The following is a 26,385-nucleotide window of genomic DNA, read 5'->3' on the forward strand; positions in this document are numbered from 1 at the left end:
ATAAAAAGCGTGTAAATATTTGAAGAGAAAGAAAAGTATCTTGAGTGACTATATATATTCTGTTCCTAAGTATTTGTGAAACTACAAAGCCAGATCTACTTATGTTAATGGAGAACTTTCAAAAGAAAAATTTGCTGTTTATTGCTTGATTTAGTTTGAATGCCTTTGTAATCAGTCTGTGTTTTTATTTTTCTCTCATCTAATTTTATATTCAGTCAGCCTTCAAATTTGTGCTATGCTTTCCAGGAACTGGATTCCCACTGATTTTGGGGAACTTTGGTATCATCAGTTCCACACAAGCTACACATCATAAACAGTCACTTCTAAAGAAACTGGGAAACCTTGGAGTTCAACATGATTCTGCTGTTGGCTCTCAACACTTGGCTAGAATAGCATAAGCATGGAGTCAAGAACAGTTATGTTTACATCCATTTTGCATACAAGGATGCATGATGGCACCTCATAAAGCTAAGCTAACAGAGTGAAATCTACATTTGCCTGGTGCTATTGGAAAGTGATTGCCATTGTTTTCATAGAAAAGAATAAATAGTGTGACAAAATATCACTCGTCCAAGGTTTCTATTCACAGTAACAGGCAAAACAAGCCTGAAAATGGAGAAAAGAAAGAATTAAAAATTTTGTGGTCAGATTTCTTCCAAATAGCTCAGTACCCTGCTCAAATCTGAAAGGATGATCAATAAAGGAAAATGGAGCTAAGAATGTCTCTCTGCCTTGTTTGGTCTCTGCAACAAACTGCACAAATGGGTATCAGGGTGGTCTCCAGTGATGCCAATAGAAATTCTCACTGGAGCAAGAAATACCCAGAAGAAAAATCTAGCAGTTCCAATTGCTTTCCTTCCCGTCTCTCACTCAAAGCTTTTCACAGCTAATTTTTCTCCAATTAAACTCACACTGTGTTATGTTCTTTAGTTGCTTTCAACATATTTGCAGCTCCCTCATGAATTTTGAAAGGTTGCTTTATTAATTTGTAACTTTTCCTTCTGTCATGAAGTAGACAAAGTGGTAGAATTATCTCGATGTGAGGGAACTCATTGATTTTGTCATATGGTGGGCCTGTAAGTAACTTAAATCCTAACTCGTTTTGGCTGCTAATGCTTACCAAAACAGGACACAGAACCATCTTGGATATAAGAAACATAGAATCATAGAATCATTTAGGCTGGAAAGGAGCTTTAGGATACGTGCTAGTCGCTCACTGGTCCAGAGGTGTGTTTTTTTTTTCTTTTTACAACCTCTGTGTTGATATATGAAGTTTCTTAGACTATATATTGATTTTGGTCTACTGAAATGAACTTGAACTTTTGAGATTATAAACAAAATATGTTTATCATCTCAATTTACCTAGTGTTAGAATGAATACTGGGAGAATGATCTGCTACTATTTCTATTCCCTTTGAGTTAGTGTATTTTGTAGAAGCTATTAGTGCAGACAGTAAACTTGGTGTCAGAGGTATTTGAAGAGTGCTTTGGGAATAATAGTATTGAAATTACAGAGACTACTCAGGTATGTGTGCACTCATATTCATCTTTTTGCTTATTGGTGTCCTCAGATCTTTTCTGCAAAGCTACCCTCTAAACCATGAAACAGCCTGTACTGTTGCACAGGGTTATTGTGTCCTAAGTGCAGGATTTTGCATATAAATATCAGTCTTATTTTTTGTTTGCTGTGTATTGAAATACAGCTGGGTGGGCAAAACCAGGCATCCAATATAACAGAAATAAGTTCATAGTGTATTCTCTCTGCAGATACTTACAGGGATTTTGCAATTGTTTTTCCCTGCAAAAATGTTTTAAATTGTGGTGGTTCTAACACTTTCCCAGAATGGGAACTAGAAGTATTATACCAGCATCACAGTTCCAAAGTTTGGAGCTATTTTACACACTTATTCCACAGCCCAACAACCGATTCGCTTTTCTTTACCACTGGAAAGTCTAACAATGCTATTCATGCATAGCTGGTTCCTTAGAACTTCATTCTAGCTCCAGTTGCTGTTGCCTTTTAAAAGCAATTAATCAGAATCTCTGCAGTTACAAATAATTCTTGACTTATTTAATAGATATTTAATAGTTTTCTCTGTGTTGATTCATTTTACTGAGGAGTAATGAATCACAGTGAGAGCTTCTGCTTGTGTTGATGTGGCAAATGAGAAATTTAAAATATTAAAACCCACAATGTCATTGTTTGTATAATAATGTTAATTAATCTTTTTAACATTCAGTCTTCACTTTTATGTTTTCCTTTTGTTTCCTTCCTGCTCATATTTGAACTTAAACAATAGAATAGTTATAATAAGATCCCCAAACATTGTATTCTATTCTTGGTAAGAGGAATGTAAACTCTGGATTTTATGATGAAAGCATCTGTGCTGTGAATTTGTTTTGCTATGGAGACCTGATCTGACACAGGTTGCCCTGATGATATACAAGCTGGTGTGCTCTGGTGCTCTGATCCTAAGTGTCCTGTTTTCATCTGAGATAAAGTTCTTCTTAGTAGCTGGTACAGTGCTGTGTTTTGGATTTAGTATGAGAATAATGTTGATAACATAGTGATGTTTTGGTTGTTGCTAAGTAGTGCTTATCCTAAGTCAAGAACTTTTCAGTGTCTCATGGTCTGCCAGTGAGCAGGTGCACAAGAGGCTGGGAGGGAATATGGCCAGGACAGCTGACCCCAACTATGCCCAGTATATAAACTGGGGGAAGCTGGCTGGGAGGGGCCAATCACTGCTTGGGGATTGGATGGGCATTGGTGAGTGGGGGCTGAGCAACTGTATTGTACATCACTTGTTTTGCTTGGGTTTTATTCCTCTCTTTCTTTTTCTTTATTATTATTATTGTTGTTGTTGTTGTTGTTATATTTTACTTTAGTTCAGTTATTAAACTGTTCTTATTTCAAGCCATGTTTTTTACCTTTTTCTAATTCTCTTCCACATCCCACTGCAAGGGATGGGTTGGTGAGTGAGCAGCTGCCTGGTACTTGTTTGCCAGGTGGGGCTAAACCATGACACCGAGCTCGTTAGTTCTTGTAATGGCACAACTGCAGATAGAACTGAGAAGAATCTGACCAGTGGTTTGTGTACAGTAAGAATCATGTTTATAATGATGGTCTGCTCCAGTTGGCACAAGGTTTAGATGGGATGGACATGAGAAGATTCATAGTAATTGGCACAGGAATCAGGGCTTCTGGCCTGAGGCAGAAAACAGACAGTATAACTATACCCGAAGGAGTCCAGAACACAGTCACTAGCTTTTAGAAAGCAAAATCTGCTGATCCAGTCGGTAATGTTAAAGCATTTAAATTGCAATTCAGTGTTATTTGTCTTAATGAAGTGGTCCTCACAGAGTAAGTGCTGAAATCCACAAATACAGCCTTTGGGGAAGATACAGAAAAGAACATGCAGTGGTGTCTCTAGAGGGAGAAGCAATCTAACAAATTTAGGAATCTACTTAATGAGACCGGGACTTGAATCTGTCTTTAGTGCCAAGCAAATATACTTTTCACGACCAAGAGAATTTTGAAATGTAAATTTGAAGTTAAACTAAATAGAAGAGCTTGGGTTTCTATTAAATGTCTGTGAAAATATGTAAAATATGAAAAGTAAAATGTTGCAGAGAAAGAAAAAGCAACTGAGCTTAATTTTTGTCAAACTGGAACACAATCATTGGGAACTGTGTGTGATAAAGCAGCAGACCTCAGAGCTAACCTTTCCTACCAGTGTGGCTGTAATGGCAGTACAGCAAAGAATATGGCCATGACTTTAAAGAAGTATTAATAAGAAACTTTATGATAAACATTTTCACCTGGTTCCTCCCCCCAAAAAGATCTTTAACATTCCTGTTAGAGAATGCTATCAGGAATAGTTCTTTGTGCTTCAGCATAGCTCACTTGAACTTAAATCAGAAAGGAAATAACTTTTCCAGCTTTCATTTCTAGATGACAAATGGCATCCTTTTTTATGTAATATATACTAAACCACCTATTGATGTCAGAATGAGAATTTAATTTAGACCTCAGATTTTGTTAGACTGCTTTGTAAGTTTATGAATGAGTACCCTATTATAAGTGGACATGTTTTATATCTTTGCATATTTCCTAATACAATGAAAAAAATACTTAAATTTTGGTACAGTAAAGAACTGACTTGGCTTTTTCTGATGGTATATGGAAGTATTATTTCTCTAAAGACCATATACAATAAATAGTATTACTTGTGTCATTTCTTCATCATTTCCACTGAGAGATATGTATTATAGCAAAACTAAAGATCAGATTTAATCAGCAGTAAAAGTGAAATTCTGCTTTATATATATGTTTGAATATCACTATAATCAGGCTCTGCTATTATTTATACCGGATTATTTTTGCTGGCACTGTGAATAATTTCTGTTTTTCACCAGTCTCAGGGAAGAGCCAGTTCCCAGCATGACAACTAAGAGAATGAATACCAAAACATTTTCAGATGGGCAGACTCTATGAAGAAGCTAAAGTTGTGAAACCAGGAATAATCATTATAGCAAAATCCCTTGCATAATTACAAACTGGTGGAAGCTACTGGAAACCATTGTAATGTGAAAATATAAACTTGCTGATTGCTAATTATATGGAGACATTGTCAAAGTTAAACAACATAATACTGACAGTACAAAAGATACTCAAGAATAGTAAGGGAATACCTCAGAATGTTATATCTCCAATTAAGGAAGAAAAATTATACTACCATGAAAATATCTTTGCATAGCAATGCAGAACTGGCAAATAATGTCACAGAATATTTCTATTTCTGCTAGTCACAAAATATATGTGTAAAATATTTTTTTAAAAAAATTTTTAGCTCCTAGTTCAGCAGAGGACTTATATGTCCACTTAGCTTTAATATGTGATCATCTTAGATGTGATGCCATCCATTTATACAGGAATTGTCTTATGCTTGGAACTGTATTTTTTCCACCCAGTTCTACTGTTTCTTTTTAATAGAAAGGTTTATAGTAGGTATAGTAGAAATGTCAGTTGACCAAAAAATTTTGCCATGAAGACATTTTTTCTTTTTTCTTTTTTTTTCTGTAGAGAAGGGCTTTTCAGTGGATAAATCAAAAGTTCAAGTGTAATAAGAATTCAGGATCAGTAATAAAATATAATAATCACCAATAAACTCATTTGATCTGTAGAACTGGTTTTTACCTGTGAGTAGTGTTTCTGAGACAGCCTATACAGCCAGCATTTACAATGTGAGTCCCAGGAAGGCTTCCCTGCCGCCAGTTCCTGGATGCACTCAAATACTAACTTATTACACATGAAGATAAACAGTAGGTTCACAACATATTCCCCTCATTTTTTCTGGAGGAAATTTCCACAAAGACAAAAGGGAGATGCAGTGTGCAGTGACTGGCTCCCCTTCTCTGTGTGGCTGAGGAACAAGGCTGTAGGGTTCACCATTGTGTACACTTTTCTTCAAGGTACATCAACTGTTCCCCATATAAAAACTTCTTCCATTATTTAGCTAATGTAGTAAATGTTGATATCACTACTGAACATATTTCACAGCATATGATGACAATCTCTTGACCACAAAAATGAAGGAAGTAGTCAAATTTGTGAAAATTAATTTGGACATTTTTAATAGCATCATACAATTCCTTGATAAATGAAACAGAAAAGCATAATTTAAAAGAAGTGTCAACAAGAGATTTAGGGTAGTTTTCCAGTTGTCCAGAGAATACTTTGTAGTGTGTCATAGCATATTTTATATGGCCAATGAAACTCAGAACCAGAAAGAAAAGTGAAGAGCCAGATATTTTTGTTGCTTCATGACATTGTTAACTAACCTTGCCAGTATGTTGTTACATAAAAACTAACAGCATGAAACTGGATATTTGGACCTCTCAGAAATGCATTATATCGTCTGTAGGCACCGTGTTTTGTTTTCTGTTATAGACTGTTTCCTGTGGTACTAGAACTGCTTCCCTATGCATGCAGCTCCTAAAATGCTGACTTAGTATTTTATATGTTTGCTCCATACCGTTAATTGCTTCTTATATATTTTGTGTCAAGTAAGTAATTTAAAGTACATTACCAGTGATGCTCCCCCTGACTCTAGGCATATTGAATGTATACTCTATATAAATTTTCTCCTATAGTCAGAGGATCCAACCAGTGCTAGAACTGTCTTGTCACAGTCATATTTAATTTCTTTTAAAATTATGATTTAAAAAATTGACTCTTTGATGTCTGGGATTTGAAAGTTTTCTGCATTTACTGAAAAACTTCCTATACCTCAGAACACAGTCATTGTCTTTAACACATTGTACCTTAGCAACACAGTCCCAACACTAGTATTAGGAGACAAGGAACATTTTTTTAAGCCTGCACAAAAGTGCTTTCTCTATTAACACTGGCAGTTTTGCATATTAATCTGTTTAAAGATTAGAACTAAGCGACCCAGTACCCACTCCTCTGTAGAGGACTCTCCAGATGGTTCAGTCAGCAAGCATCTCCTCATGGCATGAGGTACCTCTGCATCATTTCTGGTCTGCCCAGATCCAGGACAGCCCAGTACTTGGTGGACATTGGAAAAAACCCTCCTTTCACTTAGTTTTCTTGACATTACAGCATCAGAAATTAGTTCTCTTTTAGCCATGCTTGGTAAGGAGTAGGTTACCTATATCTATCACCAGTCTTTGCTAGCCACTGAAAGCTGTTCCTTCACATGGGTCCCAAGTACTGTGAAGGTGGCCCAAAGGTGTTGAGAACTGGTTACTTTTAGATGAGAGGATACATAATAGGAAGATATTATGAAGAAGAGGAAACAAACATGGACCTGGCACACTCTGGGGCAAAAAGAGGAAAATATTTTACTGAGGAATTAGTCCCCAAGTCTCACTTTTTCACTAGTCAAGCAACGCACTAATCTGTATGTACTCAAGCAAATTGAGTAGAAAAATTTTGTAGGGACACCTCCGTTAAAAAATAACTTTGAAACCATCTGCTCTGACTGCATGTAGTGTTATTCCAGACATTTTTACCTAGAAACCAACACCCTGAAACCTTGAGAATGCATTTTTCCTAATGGAATAGTACACTCTGTTACTCTTCTGTAAGGCTATTTTTAAGATTCTTATGGTATGAGTAAATTTTCTTGTCTTTCACAACAGTCAGAGACAGCTGGGTAAATATGCCCCTGCTAAAGACACTAGCATGACACAGGTTTGAATTTGTCTCAGGTTATCAATTCAGACAAGTTCCAGACATATATAGAAAGATGGATGCTGGCTCTCATTTCATTCCAAACTAAATAGAATTTTCTAACAGTAGTAATCCCAGTGATTTTAGAAACTGTTTGAGAAGTTACCTATTATTCATCCCCAAAGGAACTTGGTTCCTGTGGTTATAAGTATTATAAAAATAATATAAAATCCCAAACTAGGCGCATTTGATTAGAGTTCAAATCTGAAATTATTTGGTGTAAATAAACAATTTTGTTATAAGAGAGAAAAAGTTTCTGCATAGCTTTACTCAGTCTTCAGCTAATGATATAATTAATCCAGTGTATGTATGTAATACACATATATGTGTAAGTGTACTGCGTTTGCGTGGCAGGATTTTGTTAGTGAGGGTAGCTACGGGGGTGGCTTCTGTAAGAAGCTCCCTTCCCTCATGTTTGATGCCAGCTGGCTCCAAGACCTGACACTGGCCAAGGCCAAGCCCATCAGTGGTGGTGGTAGCACCTTGAGATAGCAGATTTAAGAAGGGGAAAGTTACTGCACAGGAACAGCTTCAGACAGGGAACAGAGGAGTGAGAATATGTGAGCAAAACAACTCTGCACCAAGGTCAGTGGAGAAAGAGGGGAAGGAGGTGCTCTGAGCACCAGAGCAGAGATTCCCCTGCAGGTGGTGAAGAAGACCATCTTGTGGCAGACTGTCCCCGTGCAGCCCATGGAGGCCATGGTGGAGCAAATACTCACCTGCAGTCCCTAAGGGACTCCACACTGGAGCAGGTGGATGACCAAAGGAGGCTGTGACCCCATGGGAAGTCTGCACTGCTGCAGGCTCCTGGCAGGACGTGTGAAGAGAGGAGCCCACACTGGAGAAATTTTTGTAGTAGAATGTGTGACCCCATGGGGGATCCATGCTGAAGCAGTCTGTTCCTGAAGGGCTGCACCCTGTGGAAAGGGACCCACACAGGAGCAACTCATGAAGAACTGGAGCCAGAGGGAAGGACTCATGTCGTAGTCATTCATGGGGCACTGTCTGCCGTGGAAGGGACCCCACGATGGAGCAGGGGAAGAGTGTGAGGATTCCTTCCCTTGAGGAGGAAGGAGCAGAAGGGACAATGTGTGATGAACTGACCTCAGCCCCCATTCCCCATCCCTCTGCACCAATGTAGAGGTGGAGATAAAGAATTCTGGAGTGAAGTTAAACCTGGGAAGAAGGGAGGGGTAGGAGGAAGCTATTTTTAAGATTTGCTTTTATTTCTGTTTATCCTACTCTGCTTTGATGAGTAATAAACTAATTTCCCAAAGTTGAGTCTGTTTTGTCTGTGATGGTAACTGGTGAGTGATCTCTCTCTGTCCTTATCTCGACCCACTAGCCTTTCCTTATATCTTTTCTCCTTCCCCTACCCAGCTGAGGAGTGGAGTAATAGTGCAGCGTTGGTGGGCATCTGGCATCCAGCAGGGTCAACTCACCACAGTAACAGAAGAAAAATGCTTATTTTCTTTCTTCTCTCTTTTTGTGTTGTTGAGGGTTTTTTGTTTGTTTTTTTCCCACTTATTTGTTTGTTTTATGCGATTGGTTTGGTTTTTTGTTGTTTTATTGTTTGTTGTGGAGGCTTGTGTTTGTTTGTTTCTATTTTATGCGTTTCGTGTCAACTCTAGGATAGGGTTACTCTGTGTCCTCTTTATAAAAGAAAACATTAGGGAAACAGGAACTAGTGATCAGTGAAAGGTATGACATAAAACCTTGAATATACTTAAAGCTCCTGTAAAAAGCTATCTGAAAAATATTAAATATGAGTTTGAGGTTTTTGGATGAAATTAAATTTTAAGGATCAGACAGAGCATAAAATATTGCACAGGACAGGAGTATATCCTGGCAAGGGTTAGTGAAACAGTGAGGAATGCTAGTGCTTAGTTCCTATCGTGAAAGACTTTTGTCATGTATTTTTAAGAGTTTTGTCAGTATTAAAGCATGTAAGCCTGATTTTTCGAGTGTTAGCAGGGAACATACTGAGAAGAGTTTGTTCATGGCTGTGGAATTCAGTTTCACTGCTTACAGATTTCAGTCGTGCTGTTTGTTTCATATTGACTTCCACCTCATGTTCTGTGAATTCTCCAGAAATGTTGCTGGTTAAATAATGGAAATACTTGTGTTGCAGTCTTTTGGCTCCTTGTATGGGGAAGTCAAGCTTTACTGTGAAAAGTAAATGCTGATAGCTTTGTACTATACTTTTTGCGTTGAAGGAAAGGCAGGCTGACCTGGCCCTGTCTTACTGGTATTGTCAGTATGGGTGAGCTTGCATAGGCTATGGATTTTTTTTCTTTTTAAATTTCTATCTGAAAATTACTTAACTGACATAGCATGCAAAGAACTTTACAGAGGTAACAAAAAACTAATTGTCTTCCTTTCTTCTCTCTGTAGTTTGTTGCTCAGCCCAACTGCCAGCAGCTGCTCGCATCCCGCTGGTACGACGAGTTCCCCGGATGGCGGAGGCGACACTGGGCTGTGAAGATGTTGACATGTGTTGTGATAGGACTCCTTTTTCCAATCTTCTCTGTGTGCTACCTGATAGCTCCTAAAAGCCCATTAGGGCTGTTCATCAGAAAGCCATTTATCAAATTTATCTGCCATACTGCATCCTACTTGACTTTTCTGTTCCTGCTGTTGCTTGCCTCTCAGCACATCGACAGGTCAGACCTGAGCATGCAGGGACCACCACCAACCATCGTCGAGTGGATGATATTACCGTGGGTCCTGGGTAAATGTATTACTAAAGAAAATACAGTGAAAAGTGTTTTGACCCCTGCAGTTTTGCCATCCATTCCTGAGGCAGAATACAGTAGAGTTCTGTCATGAATTATTGACCTACCAAAGCAGGAAAATGGTCCGTCTCCTCCAATACCTAGCAAGAGTAGTTGACAACATAGACAAACACCAGAGTTTAAAAATTCAAAGTTTCACCATCTGATATATTACAGTGAGGGGGGAAAAAAAGTATATCAGGGGTTCCTTCCTGTGATTAAGCAGAGCCTGAAACATACATATTGTTATTCTTGTTAAGATCTATTTTCTTCAAGCCAGAATTTTTTCTGATTCTTGTAAGTGTCCATTTTTTTAATTTGTTAGTCTACTTTAAAAAAAGGATCCCTTTTCCACAATAATTATTTTTCATGTATTGGAATGAGGCATAATGTAATTTCTGAAGTGTTATTATTAACCTTAGTTACCTACAGTATGCTTCCTTCTAATATGACAGACACATGTATTGAAAATATGATGACCAGCATTTTCAAGTGAGTATTTTCATTAAAATATGCATGCAGAGTAATTTTTCTGTGCAAGAACAGTGATGAGGACTTGTCATGCAACTTAAAAGCAAATGTTCTACATCAGAAGGAATAAGAAAATTCCCTAGCACTTTTAAAATGGAAGAAAATATTACCACTCTATCCTGATAATTTAAAATAAAAATTTCAATCTGGGATTATTGGAAGCCTACTTTTTGTGGGCCATGTCATCCACTGATTGGCAGTGCCTGATGTTCCAGACAGCAATAATTTAGTGGCTTTTCCTCTACCTTGGTAGAGCACTGTGGGAAGCAGGAGGTCTACATCTCTCTTTCACGTAGGAGAACAGGTATGCATGACTGAAAACCCTGTGTACACTTACTTGTAGGGAGCATGTCAGAAGGACCTGCCTTCCACACGTGAACTGCTTTCTGAGATTTCCCCCACGGTAGCACAGCTGTTCTCACCACCAGCCCTCACTGTAAACTGTGTTGTCCTTTGCTGGGTAAATATTTCTAGTACATTAAAAAACCCCAATATCTAGCATTATTGCAAAAGAATTATTCAATCCAGCAGGCTGTCTGGACTGACACTTCCTACAGATAAGTCAGACTAACTTCAGTAGGTGAGTTTCACATTTAAATACTTTAAAAAAATTTCCACCAATTCATTTCCTCGGTTTTTTACTATCAAGAAATGAGAAACCAATATAAAAATCATTAACTTGATACATTGCTTCCTTAGAAATAAATGCTGCACTGATGAGGAGGAGCTAGGGGCTCTTCTGTGCTGTGCCATGCCTAGAGGAGATATTAGTAGCTTTTCTGTCTGGTCTTCCAAAGTAGCAGGTGGTCAGTATCTGCTTTTACAGCATCCCAAGGCTAAAGGATAATAAGAACAAATGCATGGCTGACACATAGACCTTGACATGCCAAAGTGAATGGTTTCATTAATCTGTCTTTTAACAGAGACCAGAGAAAAAGGCACAATTTGAGAAGGGCAAGAGCTAGCTTCTGGTAAAGGCAGTTCTAAAATTTTGGCGATTAGCTCCTCTCCAGAAAACATGCAGTGGGAAAAGGAAGAATCTCCATCGCCCTCAACCTCTAACAGCATTGTTTACTTAGGAAGAGGTTTGAGTAACCCACATCCCAAAGCACTTGGTTGAAGAAGCCATTAACCCTGAGAATTACGACTATCAAGATGCATATCATTTCTAAAAGGAGCTTTAATATTTGCAGTATAGACACATATGGCCAGATTACACTAGTACTGCCTGTTTTGAACAAACCCGTCATCTGCAAGCAGTACAGGTCAAGTCACGGGAAACTCTTGCATAAACAAAACCTCACAAGCATGGGTAAAGATCAGTAGTCAGATACCATGTGGTTAAATAGTTTGTGGTTAATCTGGACTGTGGTGTTCAGAGAAACTGCCCCTTCCAAAATCTCTTGCTTCTAAACTGATGTGTTTTACACACTGATCTCTAGTGTTTCCTAACTAGTGGTTTCCTGTTGTTCCAGTTTCACATTTTCTATGTTCAGCTGTCAGAATTTGTTTGCTGTAGTGCCTTAGCCCACCTAAATAATAAGACCTCAGATTCACCCATTGTAATCTCAGGCAATTCGTTAGGCACCTAAATTCCCCCGTCATTGAAGGAGACAGACACACATCTCCACAGGACATTTCAGTTTACAGCATGTGGTGAATGTGTCTATTTTAGCTTTTTTTGTTTGTATGGGTCTTTTTTTTGGTTGTTGGGGATTTTATTTCAGTTGGTTGGTTTTGGGGGTTGTTGTTGTTTTTAAAAGAGTGATTCTCAGCCAAAACCTGCTCTTTTCCTGTTCACATAATATAGGCTGTAATCTAATCATCTTTTAATAAGCTTAATACTTTCCTTAAGTCCTTATCAATAAGCTAAGGTTAGTTTACAGGCTATTTTCAAACCATACAGTTAAGCAGTATCCTTAAAAAGAGTCTCCCAGTTACACAAGGGAGACTAAATATGACATATGTAGAGATATTTTGCCATTTTCTGGATGTAGACAAAAAATTTTGTCATTTGAGTCAAAACTTATGTGGCTCTAGGGTGATAGTTTTTGAAACTGGAAACATGACCAAGTAAATACTTTCCACAAAGCAAAGGTTATCCTGGAGCAGCAACTGCTGCTAACTACTGTTAACATTTTGAACAATAGAATTCTTTGCTTTTCTCTGTATTCAAATAGCTCTGCATGTAGTTTGCATTTTAATAGTTATCTCTCTTAAAATGAAGAGAGGAAGAGGAGCTCTATGTTTCAGCCTTCTTGTCAACATGAATTTCAGCATACAAATATTTCATAGAATTTAAGAAGTTTCAACGCTGTCCATAACAATCTGAGCTCTCCAGAGATCAAACAGTATTACTATGTAATAGAAGGCTGACTGTGCATAATTAGCACATGTAAAAAGTGTCGCTAAAGTAGTAGGCTCGCAAGAAATGTCTGTATTTGTTGCATTTCCATGGAGACTATCGACTTTTTAAAAAGTCTCTTAAGGAAACTTCTGCATTAATTTTGTGTTTTACATGATTAGATGATTACGCAAGTGGTGCTCCAGTGTGTGGTGATTATCCGTGCAACAGTAAGTCAGTATAACAAGACTGTTATAACTTTAAGAAGTAGTTGAGGAAAAATCTCTCAGTAAGAAGAGACAGAATCTCCCATCCTTGCATCTAAACAAAGCCTTGGCTCATAAGGAAAATTAATTCTGTTCTTCTTATTAGCTGTTGGTTGAGATCTCCCAAGCATGAAAGATGCTTCACACTACAGAAACATAGGCCTATGTGCTATACTTGAGAATCCATCACCACTGAAAAAAAGGACAGGAAAATCAAGAATACCATCTTGGGAGAAAGAAAGGAAGAACAATATTTCCCATCACCAAATTCCCCATCCAATTGCTGAGTAGCCTCTGACCATGATAGCAGTGATGCAGAGGGGAAATGAAATAAGACCCAGCTTCACCCTCTGTATGCCTTAACTGCAGCTCACATAAGGATCATATTGATTCCTGTAGACTTTTCATACCTTGTTGTTCTGCCCTAAACCATGGCCTCAAACCTAGCAGTACTAAACATCCTTGCAGTGAGCATTTGGTTCACCAGAGAATGATACAAAATTCAAAGGAGAAAGCCATCAACCTGACAAACTTAGTGTTCAGTAGTTGTGTTTAAAAAGTTCCCTTCCAGCTCATCAGGGTGGCTGCAGCAAAGAGAACATTTTCTAGGCAAATTTGTTTGGTGAGTTTTTTGCTCATTTATGGGCATACTTAAATGTTCATTGTATTTACATTGTTCAGAAGACTGCTTGGAGCAGGAATGCAGCCTTATTGGGTCTCTTGAACAATGCATTCCCCATCCTTTCTGTCAGAATGGTTTATGCTATTGGAGTATGTGAATCTATAGAGAATGTGGATGTTTGGGAACTGTGCAAACTGCAGACATTTGTGGTTAGCAAACTGCTGGTGGGATATATGAGTGTACATTCTTGTTAGTACTTAGCACAAAGTACATGCAGACCTATGGCACAGCAAGACACTTCAGAATAATTGATCATAAGGGTGCCAAGTACCTTCTGCATCATCTTCTAAATTTGGTCAAGAAAGTGTTGTGTAAAAAATTAAATAGTTAGTATTAATTGACACGTGCCAGGGAACAGATGTAGAGGATAATATGTATAGATTTATTTTATTCTTTGGCTGTTGGTGATGTTGGCTGATATGTGGCTTTTTGTACTTTATGATTTGATCTAGAATGGTCTTGCCATTTCCAAAATGGAGGGAAAAGGAAAAATGATTTGTTTTGATGATGAAAAAAAAGCCAGAACACTTTTTCTTTGGGAAGCACTTTCAGTGGTGCCACGATCTCCAGTTAAATATGGGTAGCCATGTGCATTTTTTGGTATTCTAGTGAAAATCAGTCCAAAATTTAAAAAATATTTATAAATATATGAGTAGAACTTTCCTGGAAAGAGAGATTGGACATAAATGGTGCCTCTGGCCTCTTTGATGCCTCTTTGCCTGTCCGGATGCAGGACCCAGACACTGTGCATGGTTATTCCCCTCACAAACAGCCATTTCTGCAGGGAAAAGCAGAAGGCTTGTGTTTGATTTTGTGCATGTTCTCTTGAAATAGCTGTACTCTGTTAACAAAATATCCCACAGAGATTGGGAGCCCCTGAATTATGCCAGGATGCCTCTCCACTCCTCTGTTACATTCATATACCTTCAGCAGAGATCAGTTCATCAGTCCAGGTGTAAAGCAGAAGAGCTATTTCAAGCCTCATCAATTCTCACTGAATTCCCTGGAATGACTTTCTTTGTCTTCAGAGAGCTTTAGATCATTAGCAGCTTGTCTTACTCCTTGTAACTGTGAAAAACTCTATACCACATAGTAGGGCAAAGTTAATTTTGTCAGTTAAATGATTTCACAGCCCAGTAAAAATATGTTCTCCAAGAAACATACTGAAAGGTTGTTGTTGATCTTGGCATGCAGAGATTGACCTTGAGGAACCTCTTGCTTCCCATCACTTAATGGTAAGGAACAAAAATAGCACAGGGCAACCAACCTTTTGTGGGAAAGGTAAGGCCAAAATTAGCTAGGGATCCACAAATCTTTTCGAAACCAAAAATAGTTCAGGATACTGGCTTTCATATCTTTCTCTGGCAAATTTTGATGTTATTATTCACAGACTTTAACCATAATTATAATTATAAACAACAAAAGGCAGTGTTGCAGAGATGGCATAAATTTTTGTGAAATGCCACAGTTGCTGGAAAATTGTTTTTTTCATTTTCTCAGGTTTCAGTACAAGATAGGAATTTAGACAGGGTGTATCCAAATATTTTTGATTTAGAACTTAAACCACCTTTAAATGGATTTCATTGGGAAGTTATTTGTCATTTGTATCTTTTCCCTGAAACTGAAATGTGTTCCTTAAGAGTAAAACTACAGGTCTGGGTAGCTGTAATGCTATAATGGATCAAACAGGATAAATCCAAAATATTTTCCATCTGAAAGTTATCTACCAGCACAAAAAGATATTGTGTCTAACCCAAGGCTTTATCCAAAGAGACAGAAAACTTTTGTGAAAGTGTTGAGCTGCTGCCCATGCTCAAAGTTGCAAGGTTTGCCAACAGATCCTTAATTTATGAGAAGAAAAGCAGGTCCATATTTTTGAAAAGACATTTCAGTGTCTGTTATCCAAACATTTCAAGACTGGAAATACATCTTCAAATCCAAAATCTCTAGATAAATATCTGAAATAAAAGCTAGTCTTATCAGTGTATATGTATTGGCGTATCTACACATTAATCATATGTAGTATGTGATACCTACTACTCAATTCCTAAGAATTTTTTTTAAGTGTTATAATTATAATTAAAGATGTTATTTTTCTAAGAGCATTCTTATTTAAGTGCCCTTTGTTCTTCAGTAAGAAGGATTTTAATTTCTATACATTTTGTTACTTTGAATAAAATTTACTTTTACAATATGTAGTGCTTTTTTTAGAAGAAAGAACTTTTTTCATTAATGTTTCAAAATGTTTACTGCAAAAAAAAATACTTAGCAAATACTTAGCACACAGATTTCATTTTTTTTTTGGTATATTTTAGTTCCTTTCTTTAGGCAAACTGAACTTCAGTCAAATGGTTGCATTGATCAGTTTGCATGTATCACAGTGCTTTACAAAACCTCTCCATGGTGTCTGTCATTCCCAAGGCCTCATGTGGTCTATGGGATTCCTGCCCTGAATTTATGTCTATTTCATCCCATTAAAACCATGGAGCATTTAATGACATTTGTTTCTGTCATCTCAGTCTGTTTCAAAATATTCATGCTGTTATTTCTCTTTTACTGCTACAATATCTAGTTATAAACAATGCAGCAAGTGTATGAAAGTCTCACCCTCAACTTTTCAATTTAGGTCCTTGATTAATGAGGTGGAAGAGCTGCATAATGTCGATAATTTCCTTGCAAGTGGCAGTAAATGATAACAGCATGGAATGGATAGGTGAGGGTCTAAGAGGCAGGTGTGACATCTAGCTGGTGTGCTGAGATAGGAAAGACACAGCTGGAGGAAAGAGACAGATTATATCAAAAAGTATCCAGCTAAAATAGTGAAATCTACTCTGAGTGGGATTATTTCAGCTAAATAGAGGCACCTGGAAGTTAGACATCTCTTTTAATTCAGCCTGATCCTCATAGCTCCCTTTTCAGTCAGTGGGAAGATTGACCCACCTGCAAGTGACAGGATTCTTGCCTTGGAGATGCTTGTTTCCTCCCAGAGAGGTAAAGGGGGCTTTGGGCAATGAATTGTCCCCAACCTGACTGTCTAAAAGGCTGTTACTTTTAGATCTATCCCTTGTATTTGGCTGGTTCCTCCTTCTGTGCAAGCTGGTTATGTCCCCTCTGTTTTGTTGAGACATCACCTTTCTTGTTGCTGAATACATAGCTCTGACATGAGCTCTAACAGCATGTGATAACGTTGCTGCTTTGACACATTAATAAGCAGGCAGTGCCTGGACTCTAGATGTCTTTCCTACCTGTAACAGTGCCTCTATTAGACAGTCTTGCCACTGCATGTCTTCTCTTATGTCAGGTCATGTTTTGGAATTACCCTAAAGTCTCCTTGCAGAATAAAGTCAGGTACGATCCAGCTATCCATAAATCTTCTAAATAGAAAATGAAAGTGTGCAAGGTCAGAGATACTGCTGCTCTGATCTCTGGATTTATTTTTCTTTTTTTAAAAAAAATACATAGATTTTCCTAGTTTTTCCCTGATTCTCCCAATTAATATAACAGAACAAAACTGGTGTATTGTGTCACTGGGTGAAGATAAGAGTTGACTGACTTCTTCCCCCCAGACCCTTCCTTCTTGCAAAAAGATACAGTTATGATCTATAAGATTTCAAGACCTCTGGCTTTGTGACCATAAATCAAACCTAAACAGCACAACTGGAAATCCCTGAGGTTTGTTGCTCAGAATAGCTTCATCATGTCAGCTCACCGGGCCTTAGGGAAGTCATCAGCTTTGCATAAAGGCGCTGAGATTTCAGAGGACACTTTTCTAGGATAGCCCTTCAGGTACACATGGGAGGCTTTACAGAACTCCAGAGATCCCAGTTCTCCCAGCATTCAATTCTCCAATTAAGCACCCCTAAGGATACCTAGCCATAGAGACCTGATAGCTGCAAAGGCTGATCACAGCTTTCATGGTGAAGTTGCCCTGGAGCTGTGAATTTGGGCAGTCAATCTTAGGACTTCGTACCAAGATTTTCATTCAAAAATTCATGTCTAGGAAGATCTGCTGTGCATACATGGACTGTGAGTCTGTCACAAACATAGCATCCATCCATCAGCCTAGCTTCAAATTCTCTGGAGTCACATAAGATCTCAGTAAGTGCATTTATATATGGAGTGTACACTTAGATGCTTTGGCTGACAAGAAGATTAAGCTATCACATCTCCATTACAGCCAAAAATGTGGGATTTTTGGTTTTCCATTGATGTTTGTTTGGAAAGAACAAGCCCTGCATCAGGATGAACATAAAAGTTGTCTTGAACTAAGAAAAAATTAGAACCACCACCTTTATGATGTCAAAGTATACTCAGAACTTTCAGCTGACAAATGACTTCAAAATTGCTGATAGCTTGGATTAGTTGTGTTTCTAATTAAAAATGATCAAATTTACAACAGCCATGTACTCTCTTCCACTGTTCTATAATAGGTCTGTATTTCTCTGTTAATGTCGGCTTTACAATTACATTTCATTTTCTGAGGCCCAGGAAGTGCTTCGGAAAACAGTTTTCACTCACAAAACAGATCAAATGCAGCAGTGTTAGTCAGCATTTCTTTTTCAATCTCTACGTAATCCTATTATATTTTAGGCAGTGCTGTCAAAGCATATGATGCTGAGCAACAATCTTACACAGAACAGCCCTGTTGCGGTCTGTGTAAGTTCATGTCTTTGGTTGAGAACCATGGAATATCTTGGCAAAAGACTTTAATGAACCTAGAGCCTCTTGTTTAACCATTCATCCTATTATTCATCCCAATCTATTTATGATCTGTTTTTAAAGAGTATTTTAAAGAGAATTCTTAACTCTATTGAGTTACGAAAAAAAAACATTTAATTCTATGTGTATATTGACTTCTACAAAACCTTTTTATTTGGGGATCTTCTATCAATCCAACTGTCTGCTTTCTCTGCCATAGCAGTCTTCCCAGTGTCAAGATCCTGCAATTATATCTGTATTTATTAAATGAAAAAGAGCAAGGCACTGTTCTCTAACACTGAGACTTAGGGGCTGTATCTGTATTAGACAGCCTTCAGCTCCAGATCTTCTCTGAGCCTTGAGCCAGGTCGCCTCCTGAGCAGAGCAGTGATTTGTGTGTGCTATTCTGCAGGTGAGGCAGGGGTGATTTAGAGCAGTGTCTGAAATGTTAAGGATATATTGCAGCCCACAAACCAGCTGCTTTTATGACCTAACAGTGCTTAACATGTTATACGTGAAAGGTAGTAGAAGCACAAGCAGGGACATTTGTAAGTTCATGGCCTGCATGGTGAAGGTTGGAGGGGACTGTGGAGAGAAGGAGGAGCTAGAGCTGCTGTCACCATGTTCATACTTACATACATGGGTCATGAGTGACCAAGTCTTTGAAGAGTAAGTGGTTAAGTCATTTCACAGGCTGAAACGGGCAGGCATATAGGAGCCTGCCTAGTAGCCCTGTGAAGGTGTGTTCCCTTTGTGATGGCACTTGGGCAGTTAACAGCAGCAGCGTAGCATTATACAGTGGATATTGACTCCTGCCATGCAATCGTATTCATCTGTTTTCTCACCGTGATGCATCAGGATTGCAGCTTGAAAATAAGTGTTAGCTTCATAACAGTGCTATATTTTGTGTATTAGTTTTATCTGCTAAACTATAGCTAGAGTTGCAGTCAACCTGTCTAGGCTGTTGTAGACAGTAAAATTAGTATATCCCATATTTCTGTCCACATGTTCCCAGCATGGTCCTTTCGCAGAATGTGTTGCCCCAGATCTGCAGAATGCTGAAATGGTGATGTGGCATGGCTGAAAATGAATCCTATGAAGATAAAAGTTACTGGATCAGTCAGATGATTGAGATACCCCTGAGGCTTTGTGGTTACTGTGATGATGAACAGAAACAAGATGGGACCATGTGTCAGAGGTTTGAGGGCAGAAGTTGGTGAGGAAGGGAACTTTTCTTTTTGAAAGCAATCAGGAGACAGAAAGGTCAAGCCAAACTACTACCAAATTAAATTATAATAACTCAAAAACCTACCTGGCACAAACAAGAATAGATCAGGTATCACTTCTTAGGGATCATGTTTGCGAAAAAATCCGAAGTTTTCCATCCTGTCACCTAGAACACCATTAAGACAAAATGTTAAGGTCCAAGGACAATTAAGCTCTAACTAAGGAGATATAGAACTCTATAGGCTCCTGCACAAAATCTGCTCAAAATTTTCTAAAAGAACATATGATAAGCAAGTGTATAAAAGCCATGTTGAATTAACTGTATCTCAACATCAATGTGAGAGACTGGCCTTATTTGTCCCTCTAATAAACATGAAAGTAAGAAATTCCTATAAGAAAATAATTAACTGTGAAAAATTAAAAGCTGTAATGGTATTGTTCTTAAAAAAATCTCTGTAGATAATAATATGAAAAATGCATCTAAATGTTCCATGTTGTTTTATTACCATATGTACTGATTTCAGCCGGGGTAGAGTTAATTTCCTTCACAGTGGCTGGTATGGGTCTGTGTTTTGGATTTGTATTGAGTGCAGGGTTGATAATGTGGAGATGCTTTTGTTACTGCTGAGCAGTGCTTACACAGAGCCAAGGCCTTTTCTGCTTTTCATACTGCCACGCTGACAAGGAGACTGGGGATGCATGGGAGGTTGGGAGGAGACACAGCCACGACAGGTTACCCAAACTAACCAATGGACATATGACATCATGCTCAGTATGATGAGCTGGGGGGAAGAGAAAGGAACGGAAGGTTTGGAGTGGTGGTGTTTGTCTTCCAAAGTAACTGTTATGTGTGATGGGTCCCTGCTTTCCTGGTAATGGCTGAACACCTGCCTGCCCATGGAAAGCAGTGAATTAATTCCCTGGTTTGCTTTTCTTGTGTGTGTGGCTTTTGCTTTCCCTATTAAAACTCTCTTTCTCTCAACCCATGAGTTATCTAGCTTTTACCCTCCTGTTTCTTTCCTGATCTGACTGGTGGGGAGTGAGCAAGTGGCTGCATGGGCCTTGGTTGCTGGCTCAGCTTAAACCACAGCACACCATATTATACAATAATGTGGAGTATCTTCTTCAGAGAGGTTTTAATGTTTATAGCATTAAAGAGTCTGCACACAGTTGTCTCTGAAGCTGTTAAACCAAGTTCATGTCAAACAAGTTGCAAGATTTCCCATTGGGACTGAATATTTCTGTTTCACTGTGTCTAGCACAATGTGTGCTCTGCTCACCTGGAAAGCAGTTTCCATTCCTTCATGTCCCAAAGGAAGGTATCAATAAAAAACATCCTGCTGAAGACACTACTCTTTCATATGGAAAAGCGAGACTTTAGTTCAGGATTAAGAATAACAATAGAAATTCTCTTCATTGTGTGGGTTTCAATCAAAATAAATTAACGTGTTGGATTGACTCCTGCAGTCATAAATTTTCTAATTTGAATTATTTTACATTGGTTGCCAAGAACTGAGTTGGCACTGGTGACAGGTTTTAAGACCCTTTTTATACTTTCTAAGATATCGTGATAAAGAGAGTGAAGAAAGCCAAAGAAATTGCCCTTGTACAAGCAGAAGTTTTTGGTTTTGTTTGTTTTTGGGTTTTTTTTTTTGGTTAGTTGGTTGGTTAGAGTTTTTTGGTGTGTTGTTTATTTTTGGGTTTTTTTTTGGGGGGGAGGGTTATTTGTTTGGTTTTTAGAGCACTTATCTACCTACCCTTTATACTTGATGTAAGGAGAATCAATCTGTAGTGTCTAGATCTATAAATAAGTGTCTAGAATAGTCACAGCCCTTTTTATTTAATATTCATGCTTAATGAATTGTGTTCTATTTACAGGTTTTATCTGGGGTGAAATTAAACAGATGTGGGATGGTGGACTACAGGACTACATTCATGATTGGTGGAACCTCATGGATTTTGTAATGAACTCCTTGTACTTAGCAACAATCTCTTTGAAAATTGTTGCATTTTCAAAGGTAAACTTTTTTTTTTTTAAATAAGCAAAATTTTTAAAATAAATGAAATGAGGCTTCTTCAGTCTTTTCTCTGTATTTGGAGTTGCCCAGGCTTAGCAATGCAAGAGATGTATGATGTGCTCATTGAATCCTCTGCAGCAATGACAAGAAGCTAAAAGAGTATAAAAGCAAAGAAAACATTGGGTTTTATACTTTTTTCTTCTTGGCTCATTCAATCTTTTGTTATTTTGTCATTAACTGTCATACTGTTATTTTCTTGTAAAAGGAAAATTACTAATAATGTTTTATAATGTTTGCATACAATTATGTTTTGTATTAATATTTCATTATTTTTCAGTAAGAAATTATTGCCCCTAAGACACATTTACACACCATGCAAAACTTTCAGACAGGACTACTAGCAACATATTTACTCAAAATTGGGGGGGAACTAAACTGTAAGACTTTAATTTGTTTTGAAAATTTATCATAAATGGAACATGAAAAAGTAAAACTGAAATAGATACAATGGTCACTTGAGGATGGGTATGTTCATTTTTTTCATCCTTTTCTTGGACTTGTTCTGAATAGTTTTATATTTCACTGTTTGAAGTATCTTCCAGCAGAACAGCCATTCTTTCCAAAGCCACAGAACATGTTGTATGAACATTTTGTATTGCATTCAACATGAATCCATAATATGATAGAAATTCCTCATAAAATTATCTGTTTTAATCAAAAAAATGGTCTTGAGCACAAGGAAACCACATCTGAAAGGAAATTAAAGCATTTCTTAGCATCTGTCACAGAGTTTTTATCACATCCAAGTAAAGATAAGCCCATTTTTGCTGGCCACTGTATCAGCATTATATTTCAGCTTTTTCAAGAACCCTGCCACCAACTACCCTGTATGCATGGAAGGAGAGGCTCTCCTCTGCCAAGACACTTTTGATTGGGTCAAGGAGAGAGCCATCAAGTAGCTAGTTACAGCTTCCTCTCCTCAAGCAGCAGCTGTTCTTGCTGCAGCCCTGCCATAAGTGTAGAGGAACTTAGGAGCCTCTAATTTCTATCCTATTGTGTCTGTTCACAAAGGTCCATATGTCAGCTAGTCAGGAGCAAATACCTGGGATATGTTGACACACCAGACTTCTCCTTTGACAAAAGGTTTCTGGCATGCTGGGTCTCTGACTGCAAGCTTTTGGAAGTCTCACTCAAAGAAATCTGGAGCTGTTGCCTGAAAGAGGAAGGTGTTCCAAAATGTGGAAAGCTGTCATTTAAAGCTAATGAAATGCCTTTTTATACACAAGGATGCCTTATAAAGTGACTGGAAGTAAATAGTCATTTCACTTTCCCATGTAACAAAGTGAACAGTTCATTGAAAACAGATGTTGCCAAAGTATTGGAATTGACCAGTTATTCACTTTAGAATAATATTAATTAGAAGACATTATAATCCTTTCATCTCCTAGACAGCTTCTGTTTACGGTAATCACATTCCAAGGTGACAGTATCTATGCATCCATTACTCTCCAAATTGGTGCTTACATGTCTAGGATAATCAACACAGTGCATAAAGCACTCTTTGGTGCTGGCAGCTATTTTTTTTTTACTCCATGTTCAGTGTTGTATCTAAAAACCTTTTTGTTCCTTTAAAAAGCCTCAGTTTTGGTAGTCAACTGTAACATATGATGATATAATGAACGGAGTAATACAAGTGTGATTTAATACCCAGCCACATTTCCTTCACATACCTACAACAGAATTCATTACCACTATGCTAGATGAGATTGAGAGGATGCCAGATGTAACCAGTATGTTTTGATGTAAAGCTTTAATTTTCTTTTCTTAAGCCTTGCAAGATAGGTTTTCCTAAGTTACAGTTTTTCTGTATTTATTGATTCAAATATATAAGCTCAGATGAATCAGCTCAAGCCACCTAAGAAAACATTTTGACTAGCTCCCTTGAATAAAATTATGAGTGCCCTCATGCTACTCTCCTCTGTGATAAGTATTCCCAGAGTAAAACACAGTGTTTATTGCCTATTTAAGTCTCTCTGACTGATGCTGTATTTGAGTAGATGGATATTTACAGCAACTGATGGGATAGTGTAAATTACACCAAAGCATTTAATTTCAGGATGAGAGGACTGCTAAGATAAAGTTATCAGTTTCATTGCCAGTATTCAAATAAAATGAGTACATCACATAATTTTTAAAGGGCTATGCTTTTTGTCTCTGTGTATCAACATGTGAGGTCTTACTAAATTATCCAGTATCTCCACTGAAAATGCTTTATTCTCCATAAAAATGTCATAATAAATAATGCATTGTCCAACAGTTTTTGAAAGTACAAGATGACAAATTTTAAGCAGCACATTTGTTTTGATGGAGGGTTACAGATAGAAATCATGGTGCTTTAGGAAAAAATGGTTCTTTTTACGGTTTTGGAAGATAATTTATTATGTACTGATGTGTAAAGTTAGGTGCAGTGCCAACTTCTATGCAGAACCTGCTTGCTTTATCTTAAATATTTGTTAAACCTGAGCATTGGACCTAGTGCTGTTTCTTTCCAATTCTACTAGAAATTACATGCAAGTTCATATTACTGATAATGTGTCTCAGCTTTGACATGAAGAACTAGTAGAGAAACATGTTGCTATTTAGGGAAAGAAGTCTGAAAAATAATTAAAGGTACATTATTTGTCTCAATATTTACTGGTGTAACGATCACTGTGTCAGGTCTACTTTGTTCAGTAGTAAATAAGATTATATATCTCCTCTGCTTCCAGTTCTGCAAAAGCTAACATCTTCTTACATATTTGCATTATAAAATGGTTTTGATTGATATTTTACCAGATTCACAGATCAAATGTCCATTTATATAGGAGGATTAACACCCCTCTGTCCCTGAGAAATGGACTCAATTCTTCACCGTAGTTACCATTTTAAAGCTCTCTGCAAGGCCTCCTACCCCCTTCCTACTGCTGCTCTGAAATTCAGCATAATGACTGCAAAGATTGGGTCGTACATTTTAAAATAGGAAGAGTTCACATTTACATATGACCTTTCAGGGAAGGATTTAAAATACTTTTCCTGAAATGAATATTATGTAACTTTTCTTTTTGTGATCAGAAACAAGGCATTCACCTTTGACCAAGGTCCAACAGCCCATTAAACATTCAAGTAGCCTGATGTACATGTTTATTTGATCTCTCTTGGTGCTTTTGTAAGTTCTACAGATCATGTCTTTTGTTTTAATGTGAAAACAGTGATTACTCAGCTTTTTTCTGATTTAGATTCTGATTATTTGGTTCTGATATTAGATTTGCATTAGAATTCCTTTGGGTAAGGATCAGTTGTTATCTTGTATGCCCTGAGTGACATCGCAAAAGCATCATATATTTGCCTCAAAACTCTAGTTTATATGCTGCTCCATTTGTTTTTTGCTCTTCTTAATTTTCCACTGATGTGCCATGTAAATTTCCTTCCACCAATGAGCCAATAATAGGTATTATTTAATCACATTAAGTGATGGTTGGCTTTGTTACATGTCAAAAGGTTGTGTTTGCATTTCAGCTGGGGACAGAAATTCATCAGGGTCACAAAATAATAGAGGACTGCAGAGTATCAACATCATGATTTACAGCAAGCTCAGTGTTGCTATATTTGCTCTTACCATTTTCCATTCCTTAGAACAATAACCATTTATTTATTCTACATAGAACAGAAGGAACATCAACAAACATGAGTGAGAGAACAAATACTTCAATTTTGCATGTTTTGGCTTGTTTGACCTTAAGATACAGTTTTTCTTCTTCTTTTTCCTTTTTTTTTTTTCATATTATCACTGTTCCTGGTTTTAGTATACCTTGTCTTTTTGCTTCTCTTTTTTATTTTCCTTTTCACATGGAAGTTTCTTTGCTCTCTAGATTTTTTATTGATATTTCTAGATTTCTTTTCAGCATCCTCTACCATAGTTAGTGAAATCAGTAGGTTTTTGTTGCTAGAGCCCTCTTATCCTCATTATTTTCTTTCTGGCTTCTTAAAGTTAATATATTTCACAGATAATTTCCAAATTTATTTCTCAGGCCTTCATCTTTCTCGCTTTTTTTCTGCCAAGTATTTCCAGTCTCTTACATAATGTTTCTTCAAAACTAAAATAACAGCCATCACTCTCTGCTTACAACCATGACACCTTTTGAATTGTATCCACACATGCAGGAAGCAGTTGGGCCCAAAAAAGGCAGAGTCAGTTAAACTGAAATAACATAGTTGTGCCTTTGATTTCCATTTTTACAAATAGGAGGTTATTTGATCTTTTATGAATGTTTTAACAAACAAGTTTTAAAACAAACTTATTTAACAAACTTTGTTTAACAAACAAGTTTGTCTTGATCCAGGACATCATAGACAAAGTCCTTATTCTCACCTTTCTCCTCAGCATCATTTCTTTTAGAAAATGTGACATTAGATACATCTAGCCAGACTACAGCTGTAAGACAGCCTCTCCCCAACCACAAATGAGGAGAAAATGAGAAACTTAAAAGAGCAACTCATCTGACCTGTTTGGGATATCCACTTTCCTACTACTCTAGAAATTCTCATTTT

At 37.5% G+C, this 26,385-nt stretch overlaps 1 protein-coding gene across 3 annotated transcripts in view; it reads left to right on the forward strand.

Moving 5' to 3' along the window:
• Positions 1-26,385, forward strand: part of TRPC4 (transient receptor potential cation channel subfamily C member 4) — a 134,318-nt gene that overhangs the window by 87,055 nt on the left and 20,878 nt on the right. For 2 of the 3 annotated variants that reach the window (XM_064645848.1, XM_064645849.1), the window contains exons 5-6: positions 9,653-9,989; positions 21,659-21,798. In XM_064645848.1, the coding sequence (XP_064501918.1) occupies positions 9,653-9,989; positions 21,659-21,798 (477 nt within the window). Of the gene's footprint in view, positions 1-9,652; positions 9,990-21,658; positions 21,799-26,385 lie in introns of those variants that run through there. The other variant, XM_064645850.1, reaches the window with a different exon arrangement.

This window comes from Pseudopipra pipra, chromosome 2 (assembly GCF_036250125.1).
Source record: "Pseudopipra pipra isolate bDixPip1 chromosome 2, bDixPip1.hap1, whole genome shotgun sequence".
Lineage (NCBI taxonomy): Eukaryota > Metazoa > Chordata > Aves > Passeriformes > Pipridae > Pseudopipra > Pseudopipra pipra.